General features: G+C 41.6%; 1 protein-coding gene across 1 annotated transcript in view; it reads right to left on the bottom strand.

The window, feature by feature from the left end:
* Window positions 1–20,415, bottom strand: part of SLC24A3 (solute carrier family 24 member 3) — a 568,031-nt gene that overhangs the window by 68,288 nt on the left and 479,328 nt on the right. The window contains exon 8 of the mRNA XM_077486207.1: window positions 591–616. Coding sequence (XP_077342333.1) covers window positions 591–616 — 26 coding nt within the window. The remainder of the gene's footprint in view (window positions 1–590; window positions 617–20,415) is intronic.

Below are 20,415 nucleotides of genomic sequence, written 5' to 3'. Positions count from 1 at the left end.
CCACCACTGCTTCCTATTAAGCAGCAAAGCCTGTATTTTGATACCCTTTGTTGCACTCTGTCACCTGAATGGGTCTGCATCACAGCTGCCCCCCACCCATGTGCTATGCTAGTGCGCTTGCACCGTGCTGGTATGAGTTTCAGGGATTAAAACAGGTGTCGAGAAGGTGAGATAATGCATCCTCACTTATTGTCAAATGCCCTCTAAAAAGCAATCTACTGTAGTTCGCTCTTCAGAGGGCACCACAAGCATGAACAAGCCCTATAGGAAATGTGTGTAACTATATTGGCAGTGCAAAGCGCATGAGTTTTTATTGTATTCTTTACACAAAAAAATTCTTGAATCGGGCATGGATATGTGTGCAAAGTTACAGTAAGTACATTTTTTAATGCAAGCTTTTGGACTCTGCAGTTTAGTGAATTAGAGGTCTTATCTCTTTTTAAGGGTATTAATATACAACAAACTTACAATAAAAGCAATGCCCCCCAAACCCATTTTGCCAATTAAATTCAATGCAGGGTATTATTGTAGGTACTTTTGCCAACACAACAACACTGTAGATTGAGGGGTAATCAAAAATGTTTACTTACCAGGAAACCTTTTCATCATAAATAAACTGTAAAAAAAAAATCAAGGTGCGCATTAATTCAAGTAATCTAAAGAACATATCTTACTTCTCGACATTAGACATCTGTAATGATGAGAAACTGTTTAAGATATACAATTAATTCATGTTGCAGGATAATATGGAAAAGTTCCTGAGATTGTTTCACAGACCCTGTCCTTGCTTGAGTAGGATCAGTAAAAGTGCAAAATGCAGTCTGATTTTCATCTACATCTTCACAAAAACTATACCATTTACAGTGCAATATTTGTAATGATCAAATAATTAAAATGGTGCTAAAAGCAAAAGGTTTTCTTTTTACCTTAATGCATTATATGCATTAAGGTAAAAAAAAAAAACCCTCTGGGTGCAGCCCCCCCCCCAGCCCTTCCTATACCTACCTGATCCCCATCTTGATCCAGCAATGTGCATAAGAGCAGCAGTTCTCCCGGCCTAGCTCTTCTAATTGGCTCACACAGCAGCGGGGGGGGGGGGGGGGGGGGCACTGGCTCGCACTGCTGTGATTCATAGCCAGTGCGCCAATGAGGAGAGAGCAGGGGCGGGGCGGAGCTGCGCTCTGTGTGTGAATGACAATGTCCATTCACAGGAAAGTGGCCTGAGAGCGAGCTTTTTCAAGTGCCCCTCTAACAAGAGGCTTGCTATTGGGGGCACTCGGTGGGGGGGGGGGGGGCCAAGATTTCCGATAGGGGACCCAAAAAGAAGAGAATCAGGGCTACTCTGTGAAAAACCATTGCACAGAGCAGGTAAGTATAACAGTTTTGTTATTTTTTTTGTAAACATTTAGAATCACTTTAAGTCACAATACTATGTGACATTTGGCTTGATTTACTATAAGGCAAATAGGCTGTTCACTTTGTAAAGGGATTTCACTTTGCAGGGGTCCCATAGTTTAGTTAATGTGATTATAATGTGATTATAATTCACTTTGCACAAATACCCAATCACATGCAAGGAACATTTACATAAAAAAGGATTTTTACATGATTGGGTGATGGAAGCGAGCAAGCTTCATCTCATTCACTATGCTCTGGGGAAAATGCCCTTTTGCAAAGTGAAAATGTCCTTGCAGAGTAAATAGTCTATTTCCTTTAATAAATTCCTTTATGTCTGGTAACCAGTTACGTGGGAACTCTTATTAGCAATGACTTCAACCAAACACAAACCTATGTAGCAGTTAGGAGGTATTTTGGCCTATTCCTGTATACCATTCAATTTCACAATTGCATGCTTCAGATGACAATACAGATTTCGTCCTTTTAAAATGGAGCTTAATGGGCCTTCAAAAATGCGAGTCATCCATGTTCTAAAGCAACCCCACATCATTATAGTTCTTTCACCATGCTTCACAGTTGTGATGAGATGTTGGTACACCGTTTTTTGTTTTCTCATAATATATTGCATTTTACAATAAATAGAATCTTTTAAATCACCTGCCCACAGAATATGGCTCAATTATATCAGTAGCGTTGTGCATATTCTAGGCAGTTTGGTGCAAACTCGAGAAGAACAACGTTTTTTTTGGATTGGTTTCACCGTGCTCACCTTCTATGAACACCAATTTTTTTCAGTGTGCTTGTTATAGCAAACCTATTAACAGGGCCGGTGCTATCACTAAGCAAACTAGGCAGCCGCCTAGGGCGCACTGCTGCCTAGGGCACCCAGCCACTACTCTCTTCTCTCTGCAGCAAGCAACTAAGTCTCAGCATCAACAGACAGCCGCCGCTCCATTCACACATAGTGTCAGAAGCACATCGATGGTGGAGGACTGTGTCTGTGTCCCGACTTCCGAATGAATAGAAGCAAGCAAACATTCATTGATGGGCACTCGTAGGCTGCACTGATGGGCACTGGTGAGGCTGCTTGGTGGGCATTGGTGAAGCTGCAATGATAGACGCTGGTGAGGCTGCATTGATGGGCACTGGTAGGCTGCATTGATGGGTGCTGGTGAGGCTGCATTTGATGGTGCGCTGGTGAAGTTGCATTGATGGGCACAGGTAGGCTGCATTGATGGGCACTGGTAGGCTGCATTGATGGGTGCTGGTGAGGCTGCATTGATAGGCGCTGGTAGGCTGCATTGATGGGTGCTGGTAGGCTGCATTAATGGGTGCTGGTGAGGCTGTATTTGATGGGCGCTAGTGAGGCCGCATTGATGGACACTAGTAGGCTGCATTGGTGGGCGCTGGTAGGCTGAATTGATAGGCGCTGGTAGGCTGAATTGATAGGCTCTGGGGGGCTGCATTTAATGGGCACTTCATTGAAAAGATGAGGTGTACATGGGCAAGGCAAAGGGGGTGGGTCAGGGGTAGAGCCAGGGGGGCAAAATGAGGTTTCACCTAGGGTGTCAAAAATCATTGCACCAGCCCTGCCTATGAACAAAGATGATATTGAAGAGAAGCCTGCACCATCTTGAAGATTGTACATTGTTGCCCTGTACTGACTTCTGCATATCTCCACTCCTAAGAGGATTAGCGACAGTACTCATTTTTACCTTTTGCATTTTAGCTGTGTGATTGTGCACCAATGAAGGCCCAAATTTTTAGAAACCCTTTCCAAAAACTCTCCCTCTGAGGTCCTATAAAACTCTTTTGATAAGGTTATAGAGAACATTATCATAACTCTACAGAAGAGGTAACCAAGACTTTGGGTTTTTATATATGACACATTGGGGGTTATTTACGAAAAGGCAAATCCACTTTGCACTGAAAGTGCACTTGGAAGTGCAGCCCCTCTAAATCTAAGGGGTAGATCTGAAATGAGGGGAAGCTCTGCTGATTTTATCATCCAATCATGTGCAAGCTAAAATGCTGTTCTTTATTTTCCTTGCATGTCCCCCTCAGATCTACAGCGACTTTACTTCCAAGTGCACTTGCAGCGCAAAGTGGATTTTCCTTTAGTAAATAACCCCCAGAAAGTCAAACCCGCACTGACTGGATAGGGACAGGTAACTTACTGGCTGGAAGATCTGACTTTGGTATCATTCCTTTCAAGAAGTCTATATCAGCAAAAAATAAAAATAAAACAAAATATGTTTAACTGTTTCTCTAAATATAGTCCAGCAGCTCCACATGGCCTTTTTTTTTTAATTCCTCTGCCTGCTTGAGTGACATCTGCAGGGAGGAAGAAGCTGCAGTAATCTGTGATTGGCTACTAGTGCAACTAAGGGACATGAACCTCCCCTAGCAGCCAGCCAGGATAATTCTGATTGGCTTGTTGGCAAGTAGGTTAAAGTGTATAAACCTCAGACATGAAATATGAAAAAGCACATCCCTCTATGCTGTGTACTTGCCTCTCTCCAAAGCTCTAAATGTCATTTCTCCCTGCTGCCTGATTCTTGTTTTATCAGCCTGAGTCACTTCTGGCAGCTTTTCCTGACACCAAGAGTTAAAACGGTGACAGGGGATGGAGCTTCAGCACCAACAGTTATGCTTGTTTTCAGTACTGTGTGAAGGGGTGTATGTGTCCCTTTCCTCCAATCAGGGCTCATAGCTGTTGGCTGTCTGAAGACTTCAGATCCCCTTGCCCTGCTGCTAAAGCTAAGAAGAAATGCTTTCATTTTTGTGTTTTCTGAAAGATCAACATAACAAATTGCTGAAACACAGCTACAATGTATGTAGGAGGATTTGTTTAATCTCATCTATTTTCTGAGGCCAATCACTGGGTATATGTATAGGGTTTACTACCATTTAAAGCTTTGCCCACCAGGAAGGGAAGGAGAGTTTCCAGGGAGCAAGTGGCTTGGAGGAGAGCCCAGATGGTCAGTGTGCTACTTGTAGGATGTACAATGCTTTGCAAAAGTATTCACCCTCTTTGGCATTTTTTGTGTTTTGTTTACAACCTCACAACCTTGAATTAACATGGATTGTTTGAGGATTTGCATCATTTAATTTAGAGAACATGTCCTCAACTTTGAAGATTTTTTTTTTTTTTATTGTGAAGCAAACAACAAATAGGACAAAATAGCTGAAAAAGTCAATGTGCAACTATTCACCCCCCTAAAGTCAATACTTTGTAGAGCCACCTTTTGCTGCTATTACAGCTCCAAATCACTTTGGATAAGTCAGCAATCTTTAAGTCTGACCACAGATTTTCTATTGGATTGAGGTCTGGGATTTGACTAGGCCATTCCAACACATTTACATATTTTCCCTTAAACCACTCAAGTGTTATTTTAGCAGTGCGTTTGGGGTCATTGTCCTGCTGGAAGGCGAACCTCCATCCTAGCCTCAAATCACACACAGAGTGGTACAGGTTTTGCTCATATCCCCGTATTTAGCACCATCCATCTTTCCCTCAACTCTGATCAGTTTCCCAGTCCCGACTGCTGAAAAACATCCCCATAGCATGATGCTGCCACCACCATGTTTCACTGTGGGGATGGTGCTCTTTGGGTGATGTGATGTGTTAGGTTTGTGCCAGACATAGTGTTTTCTTTGATGGACAAAAAGTTCAAGTTAAGTCTCATCAGACCAAAGCACCTTTCTCCCACATGCTTTTTTGCAAACGTGCCATTTTGTTTTTTGCTCAAAAAGCAATGGCTTTCTTCTGGCCACTCTGCCATAAAGCCCAGCTCTATGGAGCATACGGCATATTGTCGTCCTATGTACAGATACTCCAGTCTCTGCTGTGGAACTCTGCAGCTCCACCAGGGTTACTGTGCTACCTCTCTGATTAATGCCCTCCTTGCCCGGTCCATGAGTTTTGGTGTGCGGCCTTCTCTTGCCAGGTTTGCTGTTGTGCCATGTTCTTTCCATTTGGTTATTATAGATTTGATGGTGCTCCTAGGGATCATCAAAGATTTGGATTTTTTTTAGAACCTAACGCTGACTTGTACTTCTCAACAACATTGTCCCTTACTTGTTTGGAGAGTTCCTTGGTCTTAGCAGTGTTTGGTTAGTGGCGCCTCTTTCTTAGGTGTTGCATCCTCTGGTGCCTTTCAAAAAAGGTGTGTATATGTAATGTCAGATCATGTGACACTTAGATTGCACACAAGTGGACATCATTTCACAAATTATGTGACTTCTGAAGGTAATTGCTTGCACCAGAGCTTTTTATGGGCTTCATAACAAAGGGGGTGAATACATACACACATGCCAATTATCATTTTTTTTATTCTGAAAAGTAGTTTTATGTATATATTTTTCTAGTTTTACTTTACCAACTTAGACTATTGTGTTCTGATCCATCACATATAATTCAGATTAAAAGAAACATTGAACTAAAGCTGTAATGTAACAAAATAGATAAAAAGCCAAGGGGGGTGAATCCCAATAAGCTGGCTTTAGAGACGAGCTTAGGGATAGGGGGCAAAACCCTTTTGATAGCCATCATGGTATTACTGGAGCTCTGGAACTACCATCCTTTCTTGTGAGATTTTTAGACATTTGCTTTTGCCTGAGTGCTTTAATGCTACAAAACATAGACCCCATCACCAGAAGGACTTTGTCACAAGGTACAATAGCCAGTAATTGGGTAGGATCAGAGCACTAGTTAGCCTGGGTGATTGTCAGGGATGTTCTGTAGGATGCTTTGTCAAGGTAGGAATGTCTATTGAACTATGTTAAACAATCTATTGTATTTGCTTTCTAACCCCCTTTTTTTTTATCTTACATGGCTTTGCAGCCCAATAAAGTCCATCAAAACATTCCCAAGTGTGCTGTGATGTCTTTGGGTACTGGTAAGAGTGGGTATTCTCTAGTGCAGGACAGAAGGGACCCAAAACATCCCGCAGCCCCTTCGGGGTGAGCGCTACATCCCCATTCTATCCAACATCAAACAGACGTTTGGCTGTACCTTATCCCAAGTTAACCTTTTTGAACTCTTTCTACTCCTGCTGTTTTCTGGGCATTTTATTCTTTGTCAGCTTTAATTGGAGTGTTTCATGACTCCAGTCTTCAAGGACCAGCACAAGGTCATGTTTGCCAGGCATCTAGGCAGCTGCAAAGCTATGATAACTGGTCCCAGTGTTAAAGAAACTTTTTTTTGTCTCTGATCAAAAGATCGGTTTGTTTCATAAAAACGCTGACTAAAAAAGATTAGACCACATTGAAGAAGCAATTCATGCATAAATTCAAATAATGAATAGCAGTTTGCAAACTTTTTCTCAGAAATGTAAATGAGCATGCTTTGTCATGTAAAGGCCACAAATGCTAAAGACACTTTCTGGGGCTGATTTACTAAAGGAATGTATTTAATGGAATTCTCTTGAGCCTGATTGGATATTAGAGGTGAAAAAGTAATAGGGTTATAGACTTGCCCGTAAATACCTTTTCTTAGGGCCCTTCACACACCAACAACACAGCTTCCCATTGAAATAGATATTGGAATAGAAATTGTGGTAAAAATGCACTGTGATTTGCATTTTTGGTGCATGTTCAAGTCATATGCTTATTTTTCATAGGGGCAGGCAACCTGCAAATGCACCAGAAATGCACAGTAAACGAATCTGAAACCCTACAAAATTGTGATAAAAGCGCATATGCATTTTTACTGCAATTTTGCTACAGAGCAGTCTATAAGGGCCCTTAGAGTGCAGTACAGGACAAAGGATATTTAGTCTTAACCATGGGTTATCTGCAGCTACTTTTAAGTGACTGGACACTGGCAAGCAAAACAGCCCCCATATTACTCTTCCCACTTTCAGAAAGCCTTAGTTTTGTCGCAAGCAATAGGGAGATAATAAGGAACAGAGAAGAGGGACCAGTGCCCTGCACTACAATGCAAAAAGTGGTATTCTCTTGTACAGTACAGTAATATTATAAAATGATACAGTACAGGACACAGGAGTCTTAACCATGGGATTTTCAAAAGCAGTCCAAAGGAAGAATAGGCAATACAGAAAACAAACACTAATATGCCCACGTAAAAACGAGTCAAAACCAGGGCTTGAGAGAACTCAGAGAGCAGCCTGTAGCAGCTTATATCCAAAGCTGATATTAGATGAGATCTGAACATCCATCTGTTAAAATGTGTGAACAGTGGACCAATACCTTAAAGCAGCCCTCAACTTTTTCACTCGCCTACTCACATTCTGCAAGTGGAAAATAGTTTCTGGAGAGCATGGAGGGGGCGAGCACCGCTAGCAAGTGGGGTTGAATGGGAGCTGTTCTCCCAGCGATCATCCCTGAGGAAGAGAGAGTGGAAGAAGAGGCGAGCTGGCTGGATCACAGAGTGGGTATTGCCGGCTGTAACAGGCAATTGAATTGCCGTCCACTCACCGTCACACACAATCCTGCCTCCTGACCCCTGTGACAGACAGAACACATCCCAGCATTGTACCAGCATTCTGTCTATCACAGGCACTGGGTCAGGAGGCAGAGCGTTGTGTGACCATGAGCGGACAGCAATTCAAATGTAAGCTGTTACGGTAGGCAATCCCTGCTCTGTGATGATCTAGCCGCCCTCTCTCTTCCTCTGCACAGGTCACGCTGCAATGATGGACAGAGGTGAGGCTGCAATGATGTCACATATGGGGAAAGGGAAGAGGGAACGGGCATGGACCTAATGACCAAAGTCCAACTGTTCAGGTCAAAAATAGAAGTGCCGACTTACCCTGATATAGGGTGGAGTTCACAGATGATGAACCAAATTGATTGGGTGGCAAAAAAAGAGGGGAGGGGAATGGAAAGAATTCCCCAAAGAGGGTCCGTGCCTCACAAGAGGAATGGGAACAGACTGAGGGGTACTCCTTAATAAGCTTTATTTGACATATGTATATTCAAAAATATCAAAACACAAAATGTTTACAATAGGTTGCAACAAATGCTAAAATAGACAACGTTGTCTGTTAAAAACTCACACCCGGGGTAACGGCCATACTCATTCATCCACAGTTCACAGCAAGAATTTTGCACATATTGAAGAGTATTACTAGGAGCTGAAGGGGTCCTGGGAAAACCCTGGGGCACCTGCAGATAAAGTGCTATGTGTCTCACATTGGGACATCCAGACCCATTATTTGCCCTGTCATGAAGGTGTAACGGATACAGAATTTGAAGTGTATACTTGATATAAAGGTAATGGATTGGCCATGCATGTCTTCAGACCTAAACCCTATTGAGCATCTGTGGGGCATCCTCAAATGGAAGGTGGAGGACCGCAAGGTCTCTAACATCCACCAGCTCCATAATGTTGTCATGGAGGAGTGGAAGAAGACTCCAGTGGCAACCTGTGAAGCTCTGGTGAACTCCATGCCCAAGAAGGTTAAGGCAGTGCTGGAAAATAATGGTGGCCACACAAAATATTGATACTTTGGGCCAAATTTGGACATTTTCACTTAGGGGCGTACTCACTTTTGTTGCCAGCAGTTTAGACATTAATGGCTGTGTGTTGGGTTATTTTGAGGGGACAGAAAATTTACACTGTTATACAAGCTGTACACACTACATTGGAGGCTTAGAAGTATGTTCTAATCTAGACCATCAAATAACAGACTAACCATAATATGGAAACTTTAGTCAAACAAATAATGTCACTAGAAGCATATTTATCAGGAAGGTATTCTACACTTCTTCTCGGATTACCATAACTATTATCACTACTCTCACTATTATCAATATCTATTAAATTACCATAAAAACTTCTCCAGCCCACATTTCACACTGATATTATCTAGCAAAAGCTACAAACAATTTTTTTATTTTGCTAATCATAATTTTTCTTTTCTGTATCTCTATATGATGATATATGATTATATGTCAAATCGAAATTTGCAATGTTGTATACCAATTTAGCTGGTACTACGGTATACATATCATTGTTTATATGTACTGTTCATACATATTTTTTATTTGATATTATTGATAACATGTAGAATGTTAACCTCACTGTATTTTTACATTTATAAAATAAACCTTTATTGATAAAAAATAAAAAATAAAGGAAATCTGGGTTTTGCCCATCCAGGCCAAAGTAATGGGTTCAATTTAATGCAGACCTCCCAAGCAGGTTATACCTCCCACTCTGTTTAGCTTCCTTGAAAAGAAAGCTCTGTGAAATTATAGAGTCGCTGGAGTCATAGCTTAAAAAGAGGTCTGAGTTTGTCACATGTCCCTCCACACTCTGATATTCTGGATATTGTCTTTGGCACCATGCGCTTGTAGGCAGGTGTAGCTTGGCTTCCCTGCGCTGGTGACATTGTGACAGGCACCACCATGCAGAGAGAGCAGAGGACAGGAGGAACTCTTGTTCCTCTGTGGCTCAGGAGAGCAGCTGTCTGATTAGACGCTGTTGTCCTGGATGACCTTGGCGGCCATCTTTAGTGTGGGCACTACTAATATATAGCAAAGTCCCTTTGCAGTTATCGCGCCTAGCTCAGGGCAGGAACCCGCTGGTTAGGGATAGTGTGCTTAGCATAAGGAAAGGTTCCAGTGGAGGAGGAACAGAGTAGGAAATGTATGCCTTTGTTGCTAGCCAGGAACTTTTCCAAGCGCCATCTCGTCCAGCCACCTCTTTTGTCAGATGTTGCCAGGCATCATAAGCTGTTTAGAGTATCTTCTGTAATATTAAGACTGTGTTACAAAGCCTTCTGTGAAGTACTACTGTGTCGAGATTGGATTCTGTTAGCACCCTGCCAGAACTTTGTATTAATACACTTTGCTGCATTTATTGGTCTCTGTGTGCATTCTCTCCACACCAGGTACCAAACATCTGGCCCCACCTACACGCTGAGCATGTTGCAGTGGAGAGAAGAAATGGTAGGTATATGCTGCTATAGATGGAGAGAATAAACAAACCCGTTCTTTGTCCTGAATCCATTTGAGTTTGTCATGCTTTCTCTATGAGAATTTTCAACATATTACAACATTCTGATAGCCACTAGATGGCATCTCAATACTACAATTCTAGTTCATTTCAACCATCATCCTGTTGTACCGTTAGTTTAAATTTTGGCAAAAGGAAAAAAAAGCAAAAGGTATTTCCTAGAAGGGTTGGGTGTTTAAAAAAAAAGAAAATGGTGTATCTAGCAGATATCAAATATATAAGATACACAATTTACATGTATGAGAAGTCAAAATGCTAGACCGTTTGACATTCTTGCAGGATTTTTTTATACATTTCAAATACACATTTATACTACTACTGCAAAATACACTGCAACTGATAACAAAGAAAAGAACTTGTGAAGATGCCCCGCGTTGTCCTACATGGTGCTATGAATCTGAATGACCATTAGCTGCATCGTAATCATCTTCAGATAGTTTATGGTCATATTGCACCACTTCAATTGCTGCGGCAGAGGTCGTTCCTCATTCCAGGGGAGATTTAAAAGAAATTGAAGTCAGATGAAATGTGCTGAAAATGACAGCATTTAAGGCTGAATGTGATCATACAACATGACTTAACACCCTGAAGGAGCAATAAAACAAAGGTTTATTCTCACAAATCACTCTTCCTGCTCTCATGTACATCAGTAATATGTACACTTCTGTAAAATCCTCCATCTGTTCACAATTCACTGTTTATTAGGAGCAAGCAATTGCAGATATGTTGGTTCTTTATTTGTTCTCTTTATTTGTAACCATTTAAAGTGAAATTCGGTACACAAACAGACTTGCAGATAAGGGGTCACAGAAGTCAAAACAGCAAATTTTTCCTTAAAATGTTACTAAACCTCCAACAGTAAAATCAATCTTTATATGCAGGAAAGCATGCTTGTTATACTTACTGTGGGACCTAATGGGTTAATATTGTGCAATGTGTAAAAAGGCTGTTTGATCCTGTCTTTTCTGATCCTCCCCTTCTTCCCCAGTCCCCAATCCATCTCCTGAGAGTAGAGCCTTGAGAACACTCTGCACATGTTCAGTTTGGTGTGCATAGCTAGAGAGTTTCTTTTTTTTGGAAGGTGTATGTGATCAGCACAGGGCCAATCGGCACTGTCCAGACAGAGGGTCAGGGTCATGCAGCCTCATAGGACAGTCCGAGTTGAATGAAAACTCCTCCTACATGTTTTAACCAGTGATCGGCTGGACACTAATAGAAGTCACATAACTTATATATATTGGTATATACCAGTATAAATACCTTTATACTATATAAAATGACTATATAAAGGTTAAATACCTTTATACTATATAAAGGTATTTAACCTCCCTGGCGGTATGATTATTTCAGATTTTTGGTGCTGAAAGCGGTACAATAATTTTGCATGGAAATTTGGCGTTTTATATTGTAGGCCTGTAATTCTTAGGAATAACTCACTTAAATCTGTCCAAACCAGAATCTAGTAGACATCCCGGGTATGATAAAGTTTGAAAGATTAACCATAAATTATAATATAATACATAACTATAAATAATTATACCAAATAATAATATAATAATAATAAAAATTATTCAATAATGTAATCAAATCAAAAACACTGAAATTTGCTCAGTTGCAGAATTGTAGCTGTCATTAGATTTAGTGTTTGATGACGAATTTCCCCACAAATCACTATCGCTCAATTCTGCAAGTGATTCTAATTTATTATTGCTGTTTTCTAGCTGGTCTAAAACCACTTTTGACATAAAGGGACACTTTTTAGTTGCTATGGACAATCTCAAGTTTCCAAGCAGAAAGAACAGTATATATATAATATAAACCTGCATGCAGGGCATTGGACAAACCACTAGAGACAAAAGGGTTGTGAAATAATTTCATACAGTAATGTAATCTGTAAGATTATAGTGTACTATATGTAGTATGAATTTTCAATTTTTTGAATTTGCCACCGGGCTCCGCCCCATGTGTCGCTGCGGTCACAGGGAACAGCATTTGGCACAAAGGACATTGGGCCCAGACACAGCAGGAGAACTTTGCAGAATCCTGGGGACAAGGTAAGTAAGTACACTGCCCCAGGATCCTGAAATGCAATCCCGAGTGTGGCTAGTGGTTACCGCTATTGGTACTGAAGTTTAACCCCGAACCACACTTGGGAAAACCACCAGGGAGGTTAAGTGTGTCCTTAAGTAACTTCAGTTGAATAACAATAAACATTCTTTATTGAAGTTGTTGGAAAGTAAGAAATAAACAATTCACATAGTATCTTCAATATACATTCCTGTACATGTTCTGTTAAGCGCCCCATAGCTGTTCTCTTGGTGCCCCTAAATCCCCATGAGGTAGTCGTACCATATAAAGATGAGAATGTTCTTATGTCTAAAAGTCCATTTACTACCCCAATCTGGCTTCCACAGGGATGGTTAAGTGCAAGGAGCAGAATTATGTTCCTTAAGTGGGGAGACCTAAAACTGTAAGTCCAGCCATCTAACTTACTATGGTGCCCCTGAGAGGTGGTTCCCTCCCTTTTATGTGTTTGTTCCAGCAGAGGGTGGTACTTCTCCGAACAGATCCAGCTTATATGTTTCGTCACTGGTACTGTGATTGTTGGTTACCCCCTAGTGGGGAGAGTTATCCGATGAGTGCAGCAAGAAAGGGGAGCATGAATGGAAGCACTCGTGCACTGCATGGTTGGGTGATTCTTTGTAGCAGTAACAAGTTTTTGCCATACTTTTCTAAAGACGTTTTTAATCAGAGCACTTGTCATTTTATGTTGAACCACTAACAGAGTCATCAACCAAAAGCACTTGTCACTTTATATTTTTTTGCACTATCAGTATACTTTTGCACTTTTATGTTTCGGCCCTATTTAATATTGTATTCTTTGAACATAGCTGTTATAGATGATGATCTATCACTATCATACAATATTTTGAGCGACTATTTGTTTTTGCACACATGTAGTAAGTATAGCACCATTTACCACAAGCAGCACCACATCCACTTCACCCTCTCTTCCTTCAAAAAAAAAGTCTGACATCTACCTAGGTAGTTGTCTTTGTGGAGAAAGCAGCTATATTAACATATTTTTTAGGTCCATAGCGCAGAAAATACCCTTTTATTAAAAAAATAAATTAAATAGATAAGAAAAATGGAAAAAAATGGAAAGCGCCCCCATCCCTCTGTGTTCACACACAGAAGCGAACAAATATGCAAGTCGCACACGCATATGTAAACAATGTTCTCAGGACACATGTGAGGTATCACCTTTAACATTAAAGCAAGAGCAATAATTCTAGTGCTAGACCTCCTCTGTAACTCTTAACGGGTAACCTGTAAAAAAGTTTAACGCATCCCCTATGGAGATTTTTAAGTATCAAAGTTTGTCGCCATACCACGAATGTGCGCAATTTTAAAGTGTGACATGTTATGTATCTATTTACTTGGCGTAACATCATCTTTTATATTTTACCAAAAAATTGGGTTATAGATTATTTTTTTATGAAAATTCATTCACATTTTTTTTTTCCAACAATATTGTGTGTGACATAAAAAAAAATTGCAACCATCGCAACCATAAGTCTTTAACCATTGAACAAAACGTTGCTCCAGCTTGTCCCCAAGGACCCAGTTATTACCCAATTGGGCACCACTATCTCCCCTTTTGCACTGCACAGGGATGGTGAAGCCAGGCTGTCAATAGAGTCGACATAAGGGCTTAGCTGTTTGACTTTTGACAAGATGTCAACATTAGCATATATGTAACAGCACTGTCTGTTTGTGTTCTTGTTTGGGGGAGATAAGAGGGGTGTTTAAAACAGCTGGTTGAGTGAATTACAAATGTAACACTATGTGGAATTTAAATGTAGCGTTATTATGTGTTACACTATGGGGGTATTTACTAAAACTGGGGTACACAGAATCTGGTACAGCGGTGGATAGTAACCAATCAGCTTCTAAGCTTATCTTAGCTTGTTCAGTTAAACTTTGACAATAAAACCCGATAGGCTAATTGGTTACTATGCATAGCTACACCAGATTCTGTGTAGGAAATCCCCCACGTGGTATGTGAAATGTAAAGATTTGCTTATTAATATTATTTTGGAGCTTCCAGACATACTCCATTCACATCCTAATTGTTTATGGAGCATTTGTACAATATGCTATGATTTATGGTTGCACAACAGCTGGAAACCCTCTGGGGTAAAAATCTGTCTTATAGAATGTATCTCTATTGAGAACATGACTACTTCACACAGTGCCATGTTTATGGGCTTACAGGATAGCTTTACTTTTATTATTTATCTTTTAAATGACCCCTACTCCCTAAAGTTATATGCTTACCTTTCCCATCTACTCCAAGGTCTTGGCTGTGCATCCCCAAGGCCACCCCTTGAGAATTCCCCCAGCAATGCTCTTTTTCTATGCATGCAGATAGAAAGGCCATTCATTGCTCATGTGTCCCAACAGTGGACGGCCTCCCCATAAATGGAGCTTCTTCTTCTATGCATGCATAATAAACAGGCAGCCCAACCAGAAGTCTTCTGCACCAGTGGCTTCCAGCCAGGCACATAGTAAAGATCTCAGAGGAGGAAGGACGGGTAGATATAAGACGTTAAGGATTGGCTCAAAAAAAGGGGGTAATTTAAAAGGATGACTGTACTTAAATTATATTAATCCTTTAAATTTACCCCCTAACAGCTGCATGCTAAATATGCATTGTAAACTCCATACTGAATCACGATAAAGAATAATTTTTCTAGAGCCATGCATGACAAAAATGTTATCTCAGAATTCTGGCATATTTCAGAACTGTGAGTTATTTTCACATAATTATGAACTCTTATCTTAGATTTTTTAACATTATAGTAAAAGTCAAACTTATTTCAGCGCGCCTTTTTTTGAATTTGGTCTAAAGCTATTTCTTGCTTTTAAGTTCTATGTTGGCGAGCGATAGACTTACCGGTATTTTCTTAAAAAATGAACACATTTTAATTCTAGACCTAAAGCTGAGCTGCGGTTTCCACAGTGCCCTTGTATTATTTATGTGGAATTGTTCAACAGAATTTGCGATTTCACTCATGGTATGCTGTCCCTGTAAGCAGATGGTTCAGATACAACCTGAGCATCTGTTGGAACCAAGACTTATAAACATATAATAGTACTAACAAAACAGAAGGGATAGAATGGTCAAGGTTGAATTCACACAGCTGTTCTTATAATTCTATTTTAATGTCACCCACACAAAGGTAAAGTTGGCACCTCTGGTTTACAATATAGGTTTACCAAATGCTTTTCAGATGCCTAAAACCTCATATACATGTATATTTCTATACGTGTAAAAATATACAGCATCCAATGTAATGATAATCTGGGGCTGGGTATGATATAAAGAATATCCTACATTTCCAGAACTGAGAGCCTGTAAAAATAAATAAAAATTGTAACCAAATTTTTATGAGACATGTAGTCTTAGGGCCTAGTCAAACTGAACCATGCCCTACTTCGATTGCCCCCCCTTACTTACGCCCCTGCTAGACTGAACTCACACTGAACTATAAAGACGTATTCCTGGGCAAGGAATACTTGGCAGAGTGTGCATCATCCACTCTGTGGTCTGCATCATCCCCCCATGTGGTCTAGTTGGCAGAGGGGCATCATCCGAAGTGATCCCTGCTTATGTGCTCAGTGATCTATTGAGAATTTTGTGCTCAGACACAATTTGCACTCACGCTGAAGCAAACTGTACCAGACCACAAGTGAACAGTGCTTGGCACCACCTCTTCCAAGTGATCCCGAGCACGGTTTGGAACACTTATGCCCCATACACACGGTCAGACATTCTGACCACAAAATCTTTTTTTGCCCGAAATTTGTCTTGCATACACATGGTCGCACAAAGTTGTTGGAAAATCCGATAGTTTGGAATGAGGTGACGTTATACACGTACGACGGGACTACGTAGAGGCCATCAGCCAATAGCTTTCGTCTCCAAATTTTTTCTGAGCATGCATGCCACTTTGTGCGTCAGAATTCACTACACACGAATGGAAAAAGTCTGATCAGATTCTGTTGTTGGAAAATTTTAGATCCAGCTTTTTCCGTCGGAAATTCTGAGAGAAAAAGTCTGATCAGATTTTCCGACAACATAATCCGATCTGACTTTTTCCATCAGAATTTCCGACCGTGTGTACGGGGCATAACACTGCACAAATGAACTGGCCCAAAGGGGTGAACCATGCCCCGGCTGGATAAAACTGCCAGTGTGAGTGCACCGTTTGTGGGTGTAACACTGAAGGAACACCCTGTGTGCATTTTGTTAACAAAGCCCATTTGTATACACTACCAGTGAACCCATTAGCACTACAATTCTGAATCATCACTTGCCTTAGAAAAACGTTGCTTGGCATCTTAGAATTCAACATGGCCAATACCTTGTGTATTGGTTAAAGTGGTTGTAAAGTCAGAAGTTTTTTTTAGCTTAATACATTCTATGCATTAAAGTGGTTGTAAACCCTTACAACACACTTTGACCTACAGGTAAGCCTAGATTAAGGCTTACCTGTAGGTCCAAGAAATATCTCCTAAACCTACACGGTTTAGGAGATATTTGCCGAAAGACAGGCACCGCTGTCTACAGCGCATGCGCCGTAGACAGCGGCGCACAGGCGCACTGAGCGCGGCACCCGTCAACGGCGATATGCCGGGCGTGGCGGCTCCCGTGCGCATGCGCGGGAGTGACGTCATCGCGGCTTCGCCGAATGACAGTGGCGGAGCGGCGAGACCCACCGAGAAGATGGATGCGCCGGACTACAGGGGACAGCGGTGACTTCGCTGGCTTCTGTGTCAGGTAAGTAACACATAATGGGCTACTATGCGATGCATAGTAGTCCATTATGCTTTACCTTTGCAGGGAATGAAAGAGGAAGTAAACCCATCAGGGTTTACTTCCTATTTAAGATTAAAAGCCTTATGTGTGCAGCAGCTCCCCTCAGTCCCCCCAATTCTTATCTGAGCCCCCTTTCTGTCCAGCGATGTCCGCGAGTGTCTCAACCATCCCAGACTCCCCAGTGGCACCATTGACTCTCGCTGCTGTCAATCAAGTAAGTTAGCCAATCAGGAGAGATAGGGGGCAGGGCCGGTCCACGGCTCCGTGTCTGAAAGGACACACGGAGCTGTGACTCAGCTTGGGTGCCCCCATAGCAAGCTGCTTGCTGTGTGGGCAATTGGCAGGAGGGAGGGGCCAGGAGCACAGAAAAGGGACCCGAGAAGAGGAGGATCAGGCCTGCTCTGTGCAAATCCACTGCAACAGAGCAGGTAAGTATAACATGTTTGTTATTTTTTTCTACAATCACTTTAAAGTGTTACTAAATATAGGACCCTGCATGCACTATATCTGGTCTCCCAGAGTACACAGAACATGGAAATGCAAGTATTTTAGTTAATATAAACTGCTAAATACCTTTTCTCATCAGCAGTATATAGCAGTCTTGTGACTTCTATCAGTGTCTGTCTGACAACCGATTAAAGCTTGTAGGAGGAGTTTTCTTTCTCTTTTGACTGTCCTTTGAGCCTGCATGACTGTCTGGGCAGTGCTGATCACATGCACTCACCCAAAAAAACACAAAAAAAAACTCTCTAGCAATACACACCAAACTGAGCATGTTCAGAATGCCTCATAGGTTTCTGTTCTATCAGCAGAGGGATTGGAGACTGTGGAAGAAGGGGAGAATCAGAGAAGACAGGATCAAACAGCCTTTTTCACACAATGCGGAGGATTAACCCCTTAGGTTCCACAGTGTTTATAACAAGCCAAAAATTGAACTTCTGCCTTAAGTATTCGTGGCCCCCTGACACGCCACGTTTATTTGGGGGGGAGTGGGTGCCTACTTTTCCCATGTACCCAGCTCCCACTTCCTCTCCTGGCGCAGCGGCGCTGGAAGGAAGTTCACCCCCCCTGCAATCTCCTGGTACACAACACAGGTCCCAGAAGATTGCCCGGCCATTCATAATGTGCAGCATGGTTCATACCCAGCTGCGAAGCCACAGCCGGGTGCCCACACTTGCAATGCCGGCGTGGCAGAGAGGAGGGGGAGATAAGCCAGGCTTTGGGCGGCCGCTTCACTGTACCATGGGACAGGTGAGTGTCTGTTTATTAAAAGTCAGCAGCTACACTTTTTGTAGCTTCTGACATTTAAGTAGGTGGAACTCCGCTTTAAGCAGCCCAGAAACATAAGATGACAGATGCATAATCCAGCCATAAAAATCACAAGGATAACCTGTCCCTATCACTATTGTACCAAACACCCTTGCCCCTTTTCCCAAGATTAAGTGTTTGTCAGTGCCACTTTCCTCTGCCCTTGTCTCTTTGCATTGAATTAAGGAAAAATTGTAGGCACCTCCAAAGTGACCTTCGAAGAGCAATATCCAAGAGGGCTGAAAGCCACAGTTGACTCCCAAGCCACTAGCCGAAGATCATTGTTCTAAGGGAAGGTACAATTAAATTGGTCTCATGGGCTTACACAGGGTTAAAGAGCCTACTAAAACATGCCCAATAAAAGAAGACATACAAAGGACATAGTTCAAACTGGGAACAAATGTGGCAAATCACTGGAGGAGTCATACTGAGAAGTTCGAAATAAGCCATATCATCCATTATTACAGGGAGAATTGGAAAACGAGCTAAAAGCCTGTGTCCATCTCCCAACTGTAACAAAAGGATTTGACTCAATTATGTATCTGTATTGTTTACAATCAATTATCTCCACATCATTTCCCATATGTAATGCAAAGCCATTATGTATCATTCATAGAGAATCTCTTCCAAATCCCGTTCATATAAACTTATTGGTGGCTTGCCAAATCATTTCAGCTGCAACTGCTCGATAAGAATATTTTGCAGTCAACAATTTCCTTATCTAGCCGACGGACTGAAGTGAAAAAAAAAAATCTCTCTTTCAAGCAGCTGTTGGATTGACTATATAATGAGCCTGAGATTATGTTAATTATGATAATGCAAACTGCACTTAAATTCCAATCAGCTAAGCAGGTTAAGGTGGCAATGTGACAGAAAACATTCTGCCATAACGATGACACTGGACAGGGCACAGTCATCTTGCATCATTTAGATGAACTTACTTCGGTGACCGTCTCTGCATCTCTGATGCTAGACATCAGTAAAATGCAGATTGCTGAGCACGTAGCCGGAGAAAAGTGCCTTTTATTTTCACTTGGCAGCTGCTTCGGATGTAAGCAAATGTTAATTTATTTCTTTAGCATGCAGATGGCACTGAAGTTTATCAAGATGGCAGAGCTGTATGCCCCACTGTAGACACAAAGAGGCCCTCTTTGTAAAGATGTCAGTGAATCCAGGGCATACACTAGAGTGGATTCACCAGCAATATTACTTGCAGTATAACAGTCTGTCAGCCAGAGCCAAATTATCCACAAAGCAACCTAGGCAGGAACCAGGGACCCTGTGGATGTCCATGGGGCCCAAATACCACATTCACTCTCAGGCAGTTGGGATCCATCTGTGGGATAGCACAATTGGTCAAAGCTCTGCACCTGCTTGTCACTTTTCACGTGATGATGCACTTGTAGGCAGTAGGCATGAGCCAGCGGTTTGGTTCAAACTTTGGCTGTTTGGGCATTCGGATGAAAGCCCAAACTTTTGCTCATCCAGCCCTATGTTCAGCATAAGCTAAGCATCATATATAGAAGTCGTATTTCTACGGCTTCTATTTATGACAGTTTCCAGCAGTCACTGGTCTTTAAGGAACCCACCATGCCCCTAGGAATAAAATAATAAATGCACATTTTTGTACCTGAAAAAATATGTACATTTATTTATTTATTTTTAAAAAGGTGAACTTATCCTTTAACCTCCCTGGCGGTATGATTCAGTCTGGAATAAGGTGCTGAAAGCGGTACAATTATTTTGCATGGAAATCTGGCGTTTTATTTTGTAGTCCTGTAATTCTTAGGAATAACGCTCTTAAATCTGTTCAAACCAGAGTCTAGCAGACATCCCG

Source organism: Lithobates pipiens, unplaced genomic scaffold (genome assembly GCF_037356315.1).
Source record: "Lithobates pipiens isolate NorthernLeopardFrog02 unplaced genomic scaffold, aLitPip1_a1.2 Scaffold_18, whole genome shotgun sequence".
Classification (NCBI taxonomy): Eukaryota; Metazoa; Chordata; class Amphibia; order Anura; family Ranidae; genus Lithobates; species Lithobates pipiens.
This window is presented reverse-complemented; position numbering and strand designations above follow the sequence as displayed.